Genomic DNA, 15,169 nt, shown 5'->3' on the forward strand with positions numbered 1-15,169 from the left:
GCCAAACAACACCAGTCGGGTAGAAAACAGAACCAAAATCAAAAACAAAAACAAAAGCGGAGTTCTCTGATAACAGGAAGGGAGGCTATGTGACAGCCAAGCAACACCAGTCGGGTAGAAAACAAAACCACAAACAAGAAAAAAATAACAAACAATAGCGATAATGAGAGAAAAACAAAGGAACACAAGAACCACAAAACAGACCAAAAAAAAAACGTTGGATCAAAAGAAAAAACAATGGGGGGGGGAGGGGCTCAAGAAAAAGAGGAAAAAAAAGCATAGCTTAATGTAAGTAAGTCTTTAATGATGTACCTACCTCTCTTTCAGTCTCTTCTGTGCTCTTCTCCTTGTTGGTATGCTGTGGAGTCGATCATGACCCACAGCGACCTAGTATAGGGTTTCCAAGGAGCAGCTGGTGGGCTCGAACCACAGTCCTTGCAGTTCAAAAGTCTTTGCAGTCAGCTTCAGTAGGACTGCTTTGGTATTGGTGGTAAACATGTACTCAAGGGTGCCTCAATTTTGGCTGGCCTGTGCTCTTGAATAAGGCAGGTTCTAATCACAAAAAAGAAAAAAAGAAAAAAAAATAAGGGGGGAGGAGCAGAAGAAAGAGAGGAAAAAAGCATTCCTTAATGTAAGTAAGTCTTTAGTGCCCTAACTCTCTGTCAGCCCCTTCTGCGCTCTTTTCCTTGTTGGTATGCTGTGGAGTTAATCATGATGCACAGCCACCCAGTATAGGGTTTCCAAGTAGCAGCTGGTGGGCTTGAACCACAGTCCTTGCAGTTCACAAAGCTTTGCAGTCAGCCTCAGCAGTACTGCTTTGTTATTGGTGGTAGACAACTACTCAAGGGTGTCTCAATTTGGGCTGGCCTGTGCTCTTGAATAAGGCAGGCTCTAATCACACGCACACGCACACGCGCGCACACACACACACACACACACACACGCAGAAGAAAGAGGAAAAAAGCGTGGCTTAATATAAGTAAGTCTTTAGTGCCCTAACTCTCTTTCAGCCCCTTCTCAGCTCTTTTCCTTGTTGGTATGCTGTGGAGTTAATCGTGACCCTCAGCCACCTTGTATAGGGTTTCCAAGGGGCAGCTAGTTAGCTCTAATCACACTCCTTGCAGTTCAAAAGGCTTTGCAGTCTGGTGCATTAACCCACAGAATCACAGCAGGACTGCTTGGGCTGCTCCTTGATGGACTGGCCTGAGGCTTGGAGGCTGGGCAGAGGGTTGGCTTAGGCTGAAAAAGCTGAAGGCGGGGGCAGGCAGTTGGTGCGGCTGTGTCTGATGACGTCTACAATGCCTCTCTCTGTCTCCCTGTGCTGTGAGCACCCCAGTTTGCCCTATATCCACGCCGACAATGCACATCGTGGCAATGAGGCACCCCCTGGGATGGATCATGCTAGTTCCTGTGGACCTGCTAGCTCTCCGGGAGCGTCTGCCCTCTGAACGGCTCGGCTCAAGCCCTGAGCTCCATGCTCTGCAATGGGCGGGGCACTCCTCAGGGTGGGAACTAAGTGCAGGTGGGTAGAGGCTCAAAATGATTGTAACTCCTCAGCAGTTTGATTTTTTAAAAAAGAAAGCTCATAATGTTAAGGCCTAATGTTTTATGTTTGCCCCAAGGCTGTCTGTCTACCAAGCCAGGGCCTCCCTATGCAATACCACCCCTGTATTCTCCGGAGCCCTTGTACCTGTGCTGCCCGGTCAGGGAAGTGCCGGAAGTCCCATTCAGTGTTTTGTTTTGTTTTGTTTTTAATGTTTTACTGTGAATTATTTGATAGTTTACGTGGGAGAACATTAGCTTTACATTCATCCTATTGTATATCGTGTCATTGCAATGGTTACAGTCTCCTTCATGCATCTTCAAGTAACCAAAGGGTATACCCTGCAAGTCTTCCCCTGGTCGTCAGCACACAGCCCCTCTCCCTCTCTGGGAACTCTGGGTCTAGAATTCCCAGCCGCTCTATCTCTCCATGTCATCGTCTCTGCCTACATCTCTGGTGTCACTGCTTCTCTGGGTAGGGTCTCACACTCAGCTCTTCTCCCTTGATGGCTCCACGTACCTCGGCTCCTGGACTGCATAGTCAATCAATCCCGTCCTTTTGCTACAAAATGTCCACCTTTACATTTCCAACCTTCTCAGCCAGTCCTGATAACAATTATTCACCATTGTACCACAAGGGACTTATCGCTATTTTCTTTCATTAGCCTCGCCCAGACAGATTGGATACTACGCAGTGGAGAGTCTTACCTTCCTCTGCGCCCTCTGGATCTTAGCTCCTTGAAAGCTTGTAAGCCAATCACTTCTTCCCTTTTTAACCCTCTCACATTGGGTAGCCAATGTCTAAGTTGCCCATCCCTGTCTACTCTGTATATGGAAGGGGTGAGAATGATCCTCACTGTAAAGATTTGTTCCCTCTTTTGAGTTCATCAAATTGTATCAGATTACACTTTTTTTCCCCTCTTCTTTCTTCTAGTTGATCTCTGATCAGGTCGAGTGGGTGTTTTCTGCAAGTGTGGATGTTCTTATATATATGCCCTCTCTTCTTATCAGCTGGACGCTTCACTCTCCACTCTAGTCATTTGTGGCTATGTCACTGACTCTGGGCCCAAGAGTCCCCAGGTCTTGCCACACTGCTGGCCATCCAGGTCTCCACCTGTGTTCACAGGAGTCTGTTGAACGTTGTAGGGCTTAGCTTGCAGCTTCATTGCTGTTTTTCCCTTACTTCCCATTATCAGTGATGAATGTGGTCACCAGTCAGAGTGTGGATTCCCATTGAGTCTTAGTCTTGGAAGGAAGGGGGTTTGCCCTGAGGGGATCCGACCACTTGCCTTGGTGTCTCCTGGGCGAACAACTTGCTTGTTGTAGTAATCAGTTTGTTGTAGTAATCAGTTGGACTGCCTATATTGTTTTTTATTGTTCTGGTCAGTCTTTCTTTCAAGAAGTATCTTCTGTTATTGTAGCCGCTCCAGGCTAGTCTGTTTGTTCTTTCAAGTGGAAATTTCCCACATCAGAAGACTCTGGGTGAGGTTCAGGATTCCACCTGTGGTTTTATGTAATGCAGAGACTCCGCAGGAAGCATCCCTCACTGGACAGAGTGTAGCCCCATTTTAGGTATTCCAGTCAGTTATAGGCAGAAGACAGACTTATAGACTTTCTGTGGTGATATTTCTTTCTATTCCTTTCTCTTCCCCTCCAGTGTCTATTTTATAATATAATGCCCGGAAAACCAAGATTCAAAAGACAGCCAAGCATCTTAACATTATTTCTCTCCCCTTTTGTCCATTACAACCATGTCTCAATCCCTGTATCCCAGAGCCCTGTTGTTCCAGAGCTGTGCATACATCATTGTTTACCTGTGTCTCACTTAGCCCATGCAAACCTGCCTGTTTTCCCATCTGCCTTGTTCTTCCATTCCCCTCCCCCTTCTTATGTATTTACCCCCTCCCTAACACCCAAACTATCCTGTGTCTGTTCCCTACCCTGTGCTCCACCTTCCCCTCCTTCCACTCATGTCACCTCCTGTATCCTGGTAACCAGCAATGAAACCCAACCCCACCCTCCTTTAGTATATGGATTCTTTTTCTTAGTTTTTTACAGTAGTGGTCCTATGCAGTATTTCTCCTACAACTGACTAATTTCCTTCAACATAATGTCCTCAAGGTTCATCCATATAATGTGATAACTTATAGCTTCCTTGTTCTTCAAGGTAGCATAATATCCCCTTGTGTGTGTGTGTGTACCACAATTTGTTTATCCATTCTTCAGTTGATGGGCACTTAGGCTGTCTCCATCTTTTTGCCACTGTAAGTAGTGCTTCTGTGAACATTGGTATGCATATATCTACTCGTGTTATGGCTTGTATTTCTTGTGGACAAATACAAAGTAGAGGAATTGCTGGATCACAAGGTATTTCTATTTCCAACCTTCTGAGGAAACGCCATATTTCTTTCCAGAGAGGTTGGACCATTTTGCAATCTCACCAGTGATGCAGGAGCATCCCAGTCTCTCCACGTCCCCACCAGCATTTATTGTCCTCTACTTTTTTGAACTTCGTTGTTATTGCTAGTGTGAGATGATATCTCATTGCTGTTTTTATATGCATCTCTCTAATGGCTAGTGATTGTGAACATTTCTTCATATGTTTGTTGGCTGCCTGCATCTCCTCCTTAGTGAAGTGTCTGTTCATGTCCTGTGCCCATTATTTATTTGGGTTCCATAAACTTTTTTATACTTGTGATTCCCTAATTTATATCTTGAGATTTGACCTTCCCCTTGGAACTTTAGACCCATATATTCATCTTCCTATTTAGTATAATTAATTGGCTGTGTTAAAAGCTTTTCATACTTAACTCCCCTAAACTGAACTTCCGTCCAAAACCCATTTCTCTCATGGTCATCTTCATCTCATTATATAGCCTTTCATCCTTCTATTAAGAAAAATTACCTGCGAACCTCTCAGCACTTCTATTGCTTACACCTGAATTGTTGGCAACAGCTTCTTACGTAGCCTCTAGCCACCTGCCCCAGGCCCGCCATTCTAGTCCCAATATGAGCCTGTTAAAACAGAAGTCGAATCCTGTCCTCCTCTGTCGTAGACTCTCTAATCCTAGTCTGTAGCATAGGCTTTCCCTGCCTTCTAGAGTAAAGGCTAGAGTCCTTAGGTGTCCTACCCTGTTACTTCATAGACTTTTACTGCTTTCCTCCCTGCTTACTTCAGACACATGGTCTGCCTTGCCAGGAATTCTCTCATCTCAGGTTTTTATAGTTTCTTCCCTCTGCTTGAATTATCATTCCCAGACCTCTCTTTGTTTATATGTCACCCGAGTAAGGCTGACCTGATTATCTGATTTTACTTTTTCCTATTCATTCTATCTCCTCTATCTCATTTTTCTATATAGTCCTTTTTAGCTAAGTAAGTATATTATATTATATTGTTTCTCTTCCTATTTGAGAATAGAAACTCCTTGCAGGCAGAGGTATGTTATCTGGGTTGCTCCATGCTTTGCCTGAATGCCTAGAACATTGTCTGACATATCAAAGGCACTCAAATATTTGTTGAGCTAATTGGATTGTTTTGGGCCAAGACTTGGTGGGTATAAAAGCCTGATTTGAGTGAGCTTAAGGAAAAGAAGAGGCGAGGATGTAGATACAAGGAATATAGACAAAGTTTTGCTGAAAAGTGGATCAAAGAAATAGGCAGTGGAGGACAAGGATGTGTGGTTAATAGGAGAATACCTGATAGTATTCCTCGAAGGTGGTATCGTGGAGTCAGTTCCGACTCATAAGGATCCTGTACAGGGTTTCTGAGGCTGTAAATCTTTACGGGCGCAGAAAGCGTCATCTTTCTCCCACGGAACGGCTGGTAGTTTTGAACTGCTGACCTTGCGGTTCGCAGCCTGATTTGTAACCACAACGCTACCAGAGCTCCTCGAAGGAGAAAGAAACTGGTGAGGCTTGTGGAAAGGAAGTGGTCAGTTGCAGAAAGTGAATTTGTGAGTGAGCTCGAGGGAATGGAATGCCTGCTGGTACACAAGAGGGGAGAGCTGGCAGGAAGGCACACAGCTCTCACCTCACATGATTGGGAGGGTTAGAGCCCATGAGTGCAGTTACAGCAGGTAAATTCCGAGAAATGAGCATTTCCCATCTACATTTTGACTACATGATTTCTGTAACTCATAAAGTATTATAAATTATTTTCTCTGGATTATAGTTATTTGTATATTCTCCCATTGTACAAGTTCTTAGAGGTGAGAGTTGAATTTTTAAAATATTTTTTTTCTTGATATTGTTGCTGTGGATGCTTAAATATCTTAATTAGTCATGGGGGGAGGGGGAGGGTCATGTCATATAATCATGACAAAGCTAAGCCCTAGCAGCTTGTTTTAGATTGTACCACCAATCTAGAATCTTGTCTTGCTGTCTTTCCTTTGTGTTCTATTTCATTGTTTTCTTTTTTCATATATGTCATAGAACCAGACTGGGGACATTGGGGTGTGGGATTCATTGGTTTTCTCACTCCTTCCTTTCACTAAGAGTATTCTTTTGTTTCCCTGTCCTCAAGGGGAGTTGAAATGCCTCATCTTTGGAATCAGACCTGGTTTGGAAATCCCTGAAAAGTTTTTCTTCCAGTATTCATTTGAAGAAGTCTGTGTATCAGACAGACAGACACTGTTTGGAATTCATAAATCCCTATCACCCTTGAGGATGCTGAGTCCCTGTACTTACAGGGACCAGCACATCTGTATTGCTGTGTAATGCCTTTTTAGCTTGTTTCATAGAACCACTAGAGTCTGGTGTTTAGTCACCTACTCTTTGACCTTTATTGGCCTTTTGACAAAGTCTATTTACTGTTTTTGTTAAGTACCTTTGAGTCGGTTCTGACTCATAGCTACCCCATATAGGGTTACCAAGGCTTTAAATCTTCAAGGGAGCAGTGGGAAAATAGAAATAAAAGATAATGAAATTTGTCCACGAACTTTTTGAAGTATTGAAAGTTCTAGTCTCACTACCACCTAGTTCTTGATATATACAAAGCCTACTCTTTCCTTTTGTTTTTTCCTCTCACTTCCTAGTGTGTTGAACTTTTGTTCATTATTTTTAAGACTATCCTTTCTCATATGTTGATATTTCAGCACGTTACTGTTTTTACCCCAAGCCAATAATTGTTAAGTGCCGCTGTGTCAGTTCCGACCCGTAGTGACCCTGTATAGGTTTCCTCCTAGGAGTAGCTCTTCTCCGACCTTGCAGTTCAAACTGATTTTGCAGTATAATGCATTAACCCACAGCGCCATAATTGGTCAGAAAATTGGTGTGGGAGGTAATGACCAACGTTTTTACACAATGGAATTAAATAGACTTTAGAATCTTTTGCATATAGTAATAGTAAGGTTAGGTATAGTTTATGAAACTTCTGCTTCTTTTATTTTTATATGAGAGTAATTCAAAAGTATTGCTACTAGGGTTCCAGTTCATACATGCACAGGTTTATCCCAAATAAAGTATGTTTGAACCTGTCTCTGATCAGTGGATGGCTGCAGACATGTTTTCTCAGTAACACATGTCTTATTCTCATCGGGTGCCTTCAAAACAGGTCCAGTCAGAGCAGTGGCTTCTTAGGGGACCTGCTCGGTCAGTTAAATTCGAGTTAGAGGGGTCACTTCAGAAGGTTGTATGTTGTTGTTAAGTGCGTCGAGTCAGTTCCGACCCATAGTGACCCTGTGCTGATCTTGTGGTTCAGTCTGACTTTTACAGTCCAGCACGTTAACCCACAGCATCACACCAAGACTCCTCAGAAGGTTATGGTAATTGTAATTTTGGATCCCAAAGGGAATAATCTTGATAGATTTTTTTTAAAGGACACAGGACAATCATGGGGGCTTATTATGCAGTTTTAAGATTAGAAAAATGGCATTGGTGAGAAAAAGCCCAGGAAAGCTGTGCTGAGCAATTTTTCCCCAACAAGGCAATGCACCTGCAGTCTCTGAGAGCAGCGAGGGCTGTCCTGTGAGAATTTCATCTGGAAAACTTCTCCCATCCACCCTACATCTCTGATATTGTCCCTTCAGACTTCTTTTTGTTCCCTAGATTCAACATTTAAAAGGAAGGTGATTTGAGTCTCCAGAATGTCCATAGTGCCATGGTGATATGGTGTTAATCAAAGGGCACAGAATTCTTCAAGGGTGGGTCAGAGAGATGGCAGTGCCACCTCCAGAACGATGGGAGGATATGTTGAGAAACAGTAACGTTTTTTAAGGTTTCTCTGGTTTTGTAGCAAGACTTTTTGTATTACTTTTATGTGTGTCAGAAAGTGTAATTCTTTCACTGGGTCATGTTCAAAAGCATTTGGAAGCTTCTGTGTTCATCACCTATGCTAAGCTGAACACTGGGAGAGAGCTCATCACACCCAGGCTCTTTGGCTTCAAGTTTAAGAGGTAGAGTTTGATAGGCCCATTTTTTGGGACTTGGTTTGAGTCTTACCTTCTCAACTAACCACATAATATCAAACCCATGTATGTTTTCCCTGTCTAAGTTCTCACACCTACAAGATGACTGTTAACGTTTTTACCTCAGAAAAATGTGCAAAAACCACTTTAAAAAATAACATAAGTGAAAATACCTTTGAAATCTCTGAGGCAAGGAAAAATCATTTTAAGCGTGACTTTAGCTATCTGTTTCTGCTTGTTTGCTTTGTGAAATTTTTGCAGGAGCAGGCATTATAAATCCTTTGCAAGATCCCCCTCTCTGTACAGTTGCCTCACTTCAGTAACTCACAAATGTCCTTTTTGACAGGAGTGAATGCCTTTGGATTTCTCAGTCAGCCAGTCCATTGTTTGTTCAGAGGTTCTGGTTTATTCTTGACTCTACATCGGGAGACAAACTGTTAACCTTCCCTCAGAAACGTTTGCAATTGTGCCTGTGTGATTTGTATGTTATCTTTTTTTTTTTTTTTTTGGTCCATTTGTACTTAGACAAAGAGGCAGCTGAACGTCTTTCAAAAACAGTGGATGAAGCATGTCTGTTACTAGCAGAATACAACGGGCGCCTGGCGGCAGAACTGGAAGACCGGCGCCAGCTGGCTCGGATGTTGGTGGAGTATACCCAGAACCAGAAAGATGTTTTGTCAGAAAAGGAGAAAAAACTAGAAGTGAGTACTTTGCAAGGCAGACCCAGATTCTCTCTAGTTTTCCTTCTGGTAGCTCACATTAGGAGGTTTTTCTGATGCCTTCTTTAATACCTCTTTGTCTTTTAAAATTTCATGAAATGGGAACATCTATCAGATTCCATAGTTACTTGAGCCTACTTAAATACTAAGTTTACGTTTTTATGTGTACAGAAACGAACAACTCAGATGGCAGGAAACAGACTCTTATTCATAGTTTTAGTTTGAATGTAGCATTTTGGAAAAATTACAAATTAAGGTACAAGAAGAAGGGAGGAAGTCAGCGCAACCAAAGAATGTTTATTTGGGACATGCCTGAAAGTTACTTTCTTTGGGTCATACTGAAATTTGTTTCTGACTCGTATCCATACTGAGGCCAATAAGTAGCCAGGCTCTCCCTTTCATCGGGTGTAAAATTTCACAGTTCTGGAGCCCAGTTCTCAAGCTGTTGGGAAGGAAATCCCTTCTACCCCAAGTGAGAACCTTAGTCGGAGTGTCCCTGAGAGGGGGTTCCAAAGTAGTTTCTCGCTATGCACTTTTTTGGCACCTTAGTTAAGTACATAGAGGTTTAACCTCCATACTTCATCTCTTGAGGTAACAGCAAGCAGTGTGGGTATTTGGGAAATCTTGCTTACCCCAAGCTGCTACTCTTGCGTTTTAGGAGTGTCTTTTTTTAGAAGGCTTAGAAAAGAATCTTCTACCCAGTGGTTTTGTGAAGGGGAGGACAGTTGTGAGTTGGGGGATTAGTCACATTGCATTAAAAGGAAAACCTCTTTAGTCCCACTTCAAGTAAAGAAAGGCAGAGGTGGTCCCCACTTCTGCACTTAGGAAACACACATTCTCTGGTGCAGAGGAAGGGGCAATTGAACCTTGGTGACTGAGATTAGTAAGTTTGCCTTTCACGCAGCCACCTGACTTGAGGGGAAGTGAGTGATTATCCTTTCCCCATATCCTTACCTGTAGTGATGATGAGAACCATGATGAATAGTGGTAGTGGGAACCTCATATTGCTAGCAAGCTTGTGGAAGTTGAGAAAAGGCTGTAAAAATAGTATGTCTTGGATTTAGAAATTGGCACTGACCAGAAATCCTAAAGGGAGTTTCACGGGCAATACCAGACGGTCATTTATCTGTAATGCTCATCTTTCACTGAGGAAGCATTTTCAGCACTGTGCCCCGGGACTAATAAGAGAGTGTAATTAATGATTCTGGTTGTAAGTCACCATGCCATCTGTTGAACTGCCCCTTGGCGACACATTAAGGGCTTTCTCTGATCTGTCAGACATTGATTATCATGAGCAGCTGTTGTTGGGTGGAACATGGCAAGCTACCATAGAGGACAGTCTTTTGAGAAGGAGATTGGGCTAGTAGAGTTGGTTAACTCTTTGCTGTGTCCCCTTCCCACATTTACACTTTCTCTGCACCTTTCTTGGGGAATCATTTTGACTTCCTTGGAACCAGTTGTCTATTGGATGCCTCAGAAGGATATTAAAGTCGAGAAAGGATTCAGATTGAGGACTCTTCTGAGCTTTCCAACCCTCATTCTTGAACTCATCGAGCAGTTGGAATTCCATTGCTTACAAAGCAAAACAGGAAACTCCCACCAGTGGAAAATACAGTTAAACGTTTGCCACCCCAGTTTGTGTCTCTGAGCCACTTGAAGAAATCTACTCCTTGTATAAATGGAGCTAAATTTGCTGCATTTAGAAAATACAAATAACTAGGTACAAAAGAATACATTGAAAGGTAACTTTACCCATTTTTACTAGAAATGTGAACAGTCTTCTTCCAGAATCTAAGGTTTTCCTTCATATCTCTTAATAGATTGGTCTTACTGTATTATAGGGTAACGGTAAAACTTGCAAGTATGTCTTACATTAGATGCAGTAATACTAAATTCCCCATATCTGCAGAGACTTAGCCATTCTTCCATAGAGATCTTTTCTTTTCTTCTTAAAAGTTCAGAGAATTGAGCATAAGTAAGTGTCCTTTTGGATCACATTCTTTTTGCCCACTCCTTTGTAAAATTCCATTTTTTCACTGCAGCCAGTCCTTGTTTTAAAACTGCCACATTAGAAAACACCAGTCACGCTTTTGTTTTTTTAATCTTTTCATTGTCTTCAATGTATAAATGAAATCTTTTTGATTGGTAGTCTTTCCAAAGTTCTAGTAGTGTTTTAATTTTTTAATGTTTTGTTTTTTTAAGTTTGCATCTTCTTTATGTAGCATAAGTATCTTTTTTTTCACTTGAAAATTGTATGTTAGATTGTGTAGAGGCTCCTGAACTTTAGGGGAGGGTGTGATGATTCTGACCCTAAGGTGATTCAATCTTTACCCAATAAGGAGGGGAGTTGTAGATCACAGAAAGAGATTATGGTTCTGACCTCAAGGATGTCATATTTTGACATAAATAGTATGTTGTTGCTAAGTGCCAGTTCGACTTACAGTTGCCCTGTGTAGGGTTTCCAAGGAGCAATTGGTGGGTTTGAACAGATGACCTTGCAGTTAGCAGTCCAGTGCTTATCCTACAGCACCACACCAGGACTCTCTAAACAGTGTGGTGGTTATGATGGTGTGTGGTTGAGTCCGTTTCTACTCAGAGCAACCCTGTCTTTTTCCCACTGAGTGCCCAGTGGACTTGAACTGCTGACTTTGCGGTTAGCAGCCCCATGCATAATCCACTATGCCACCAGGGTTCCTTATAAATAGTATGTTGTTGTTAAGTGCCATCGAAGTCAGTTTTGACTCACAGCGACTCTTACAGCATCATACTAGGAGTCCTATAAAACAGTATGTGGTGGTTGTGATTAAGTGCCATCGAGTTGGTTCTGACTCATAGCGATCCTTTATAAGGTTTCCGAGGGGGTTTCTGTAAAGTTTTACTGAAGCAGAAAGCCTTATTTTTCTCTTGTGAGGTGGTTGGTAGATTCAAACAGTTGACTTTGCCATTAGCAGCCCAACAACACTACTAGAGCTCCTTTTAAACAGTATGTTGTTGTTAAGTGCCGTGGAATCAGTTCTGATTCAAGCGACCCTGTATAGTATTTCTGAGAAGCAGCTGGTCTGTTTGAACTGCCAATCTTGTGGTTCACAGTCCAGTTCTTAACTTCCAGCAGCACACTAGCAGTCCTTAAACAGTATGCTGTTCCTGTTAAATGCCATCAAGTCAGTTCTGACTCATAGCAGTCAAATCAAAGAATTGTGCATAATGTCATTAAGGAAAACCCACACACTTCTTGGCAGGCAGAGAAGCCTTTGGTAAAAGGTCATAATTGAAGAAGAGTCAGGTATGTGAAAGATGCTGGAAACCACAAGTGGGGAGACTAAGACTCAATCCTTAAGTAGCTGCTTCATGACATCAGCCAAACTTGTGCCAGTCAGGAGGTGTGCAGAGGAGTAACACCAGCAAAGGAAGAGTTAAATGTCAAGTCCCCTTGTAGAATGTGACAGTGTTAGAAGTAAGGGGAATAATGGAAACTATTGTGTCTAAATTGAAATAGACTGAGGAAAAAAAATTAAAATGCTAATACTGTGATAAGCACTGGACTGCTAACCGGAAAGTTGGTGGTTCAAACCCACCAGTCACTCCTTGGAAAGCCCTTTATAGGGTTGCTATGTTTTGGAACCAAATTGACGGCACTTCATAACAATAGCATTCGTTTGAGCAACTTTTTATTAAAATGATTAAGAGAATTTTCACATGCATGGACACTGAACACCACGATTTCTGAAGCATGTCTCCCAAAGTCAGCCAGGCTGTGTTCTCTGAGAGCTCCTACAGTACCAGGAGCTGACTTGTTCCTCTGAAATACTGATTGTGTGAGTGGATTTCATCACTTGATGATGTAACCTTTTTCTACAGAAGAAACGGTTTTTTAAACTTACATTGAAAGTGCCTTAACCGATCTGCTTTGATTCTGGTTATTATAAGAATATGTAGTATAGAAAGGTGACAGAGGATAGTAGATAGAACATTCTGTGGATTTTCTCCTTTGGGTTACTTTGCTCTTTTCCTTACAGTGGAAAAATGATTGTTTTTAACCATCTACTTCTGCGTGTCATGATTGGTCCTGACCTTCCACCTTTCCCTTGAACTCCTGCAAGCTAGAGAGAGAACTGCTGGGAGTCTGTTTGTACTGTTTTATTTTGTTTTTTAATCAAGAGCACAAGAAAACCTAGAAATAGGAAAGAAGGCATGCAGAAGGAAGTGGAATATGGAGGGTACTGAAGAGGTTGATTTGAAACGGTAAAACCTCCAGGCATCAGTTATTAGAACAGAGGGAAGGTTGACTTCTGGTTTGCAGAGGTGATTTATCTCAAGTGACTGTTAGATGCTCACAAGCCTAGTCTTGAGTGGGTTAGACTGAGTTCCTGTCTTGCCAGATTGGATAAAGTATAATGTGGGTATGTTCTGTCAGAGTGATAGGGACATGTGGAAGTGTATATGTGTTGTGTGTGTGTGAGAGAGAGAAACCTATTTATGAAGATGTTGAAGAAAAAAAAATAAATAAATAAAGGATCAGGTGCCTGCAGTTTGATCACCTAACATACTGGTTATTTTAATTCAGATAATGTTATTTGGCTGTCAGTGGTCTATAACTGAGACAGCCCTGTGTGTGACACACAGGGAAGAACTCTGGAGAAATGTATTTCTCCAACCTGCAGATTATTTTTATTGACACAAATTCACAGAAAATAAAATTAACCTTTTTAAAATGTACAATTCATTGGCATATAGCACATTCACAGCATTGCACAACCATCACTTCTACCAAGCTCCAAAGTGTTCTCATCGTTCAAAAAAAAAAAAACATACTGACAACCATTTCCCAATACTGTCAACCCACAACTCCTGGCAGCCACTAACTGCTTTCTGTCTCTGGGTTTACCTGTTCTGGATATTTCATGTAAATGGAATCATACGATATGATTGTGACCGTCTGTGTCTGGCTTCTCTTACTAAGAATGATGTTTTCAAGGTTCACCCATGTTGGTTTTTTATGGATTGAGTTATATTCTATTGTGTGTATATACCACATTGTATTTATCCATTCATGCATTGATGGACATTTGGTTTGTTTTTACTGTTTGTTGTGAGGACTGTACAAATATTTGAGTACTTGTTTTCAATTCTTTTAGGTATAGACCTAGGAGTAGCATTACTGAAATTCTGTGTTGCTGGTAGTACTCTTTTTGAGTGACTGCCAAACTGATTTCCAAAGTGGCTGTATCACGTACATTCCTACCAGTAACATTTAAGGATTCAGTTCCTTCACATCCTTACTAGTACTTGTTATTTTTTCTTTTTCTTTTATAGCCCTCATGTTGTTTTTAAGTGCTGTTGAATCAGTTTTGACTCATAACAACCCTGTATAGGGTTTCCAAGGACCAGCAGGTAGGTTTGAACCGTTGACCTTGTTATACTCTTCCAGTATAGCCATCATAGTGTGTGTTAGTGCAAGTTCTTTAATATGAATGGTCTTGTGTTCGCTGTCATCAAGTCAGCCCCAACTCATGGTGACCCCATGCACAAGAAAACGAATTGCTGCCCACTTCAGCATTGTCTCAGTGCTTAGTAGCAGATTAAACTGTTGTGAAGATTGTCATCCCTTTCTTCCTAGGTCTGTTTGTAGAGTCCTGTATTGGATAATAGACCCTTACTGAATTTATGATTTCTAAATATTTTCTTCCAATCTGTAGGCTGTCTTTTTATTATTTATGAAGTCTAATTTATCGTTGGAGTCTTGGTGTGGCGCTGTGGGTTAATTCGCCAGATTGCAAAACTGTTTGAACTGCAAGCTCACCAGCTACTCCTTAGAAATCCTATACAGTTGTCACTATGGGTCAGAATCGACTCGACAACACTTAACAACAATTTATTTTCTTTTGTTTGTGCTTTTAGTGTGAGATCTAAGAATCTATAACCAAATCCAAGATCATGGAGATTTGCCCTTAGGTTTTCTTCTAAGAGTTTTATGGTTTTAACTCTTAAATATGGATCACTCATCCATTTTGAGTTAATTTTTAAGTATGTGTGAGGAAGGGGATCCAACTTCATTCTTTTATATGTGGATATCTAGTTGCCCCCACACCATTTGTTGAAAGAACTGTTATTTCCTCATTGACTTCTTGATACCATTTTTAAAAATCAGTGGATTTATTTGGGGACTCTCAATTCTGTTCCATTGGTCTCCATGTCTGTCTCTGTGCCAATATCACAGTTTTTTTTTTTTTTAATGTTTTATTGTGAATTATATGATAGTTTACATAGAGAACATTAGTTTTACATTGATTCTATCGTATATCGTTTCATTGTCATGGTTACAATCCCCTCCATGCATCATCAACCAACCAATGGGTTATGCCCTGCAAGCCTGCCCCCTACGCTAACTCCCCCCCAGTCTTCAGCACACAGTCGCTCTCCCTCGCTGGATCTAAAGTCCTCAGCTGCTCCATTGCTCCACATCATCTTCTCTGCTTCCATCTCAGGCATCAATGCTTCTCTGGG

At 41.6% G+C, this 15,169-nt stretch overlaps 1 protein-coding gene across 1 annotated transcript in view; it reads left to right on the top strand.

The window, feature by feature from the left end:
- RPRD1B (regulation of nuclear pre-mRNA domain containing 1B) overlaps nt 1–15,169 on the top strand; it is a 99,047-nt gene that overhangs the window by 47,169 nt on the left and 36,709 nt on the right. The window contains exon 6 of the mRNA XM_006874731.1: nt 8,472–8,647. Coding sequence (XP_006874793.1) covers nt 8,472–8,647 — 176 coding nt within the window. The remainder of the gene's footprint in view (nt 1–8,471; nt 8,648–15,169) is intronic.

Source organism: Chrysochloris asiatica, unplaced genomic scaffold (assembly GCF_000296735.1).
Source record: "Chrysochloris asiatica unplaced genomic scaffold, ChrAsi1.0 scaffold00296, whole genome shotgun sequence".
Classification (NCBI taxonomy): Eukaryota; Metazoa; Chordata; class Mammalia; order Afrosoricida; family Chrysochloridae; genus Chrysochloris; species Chrysochloris asiatica.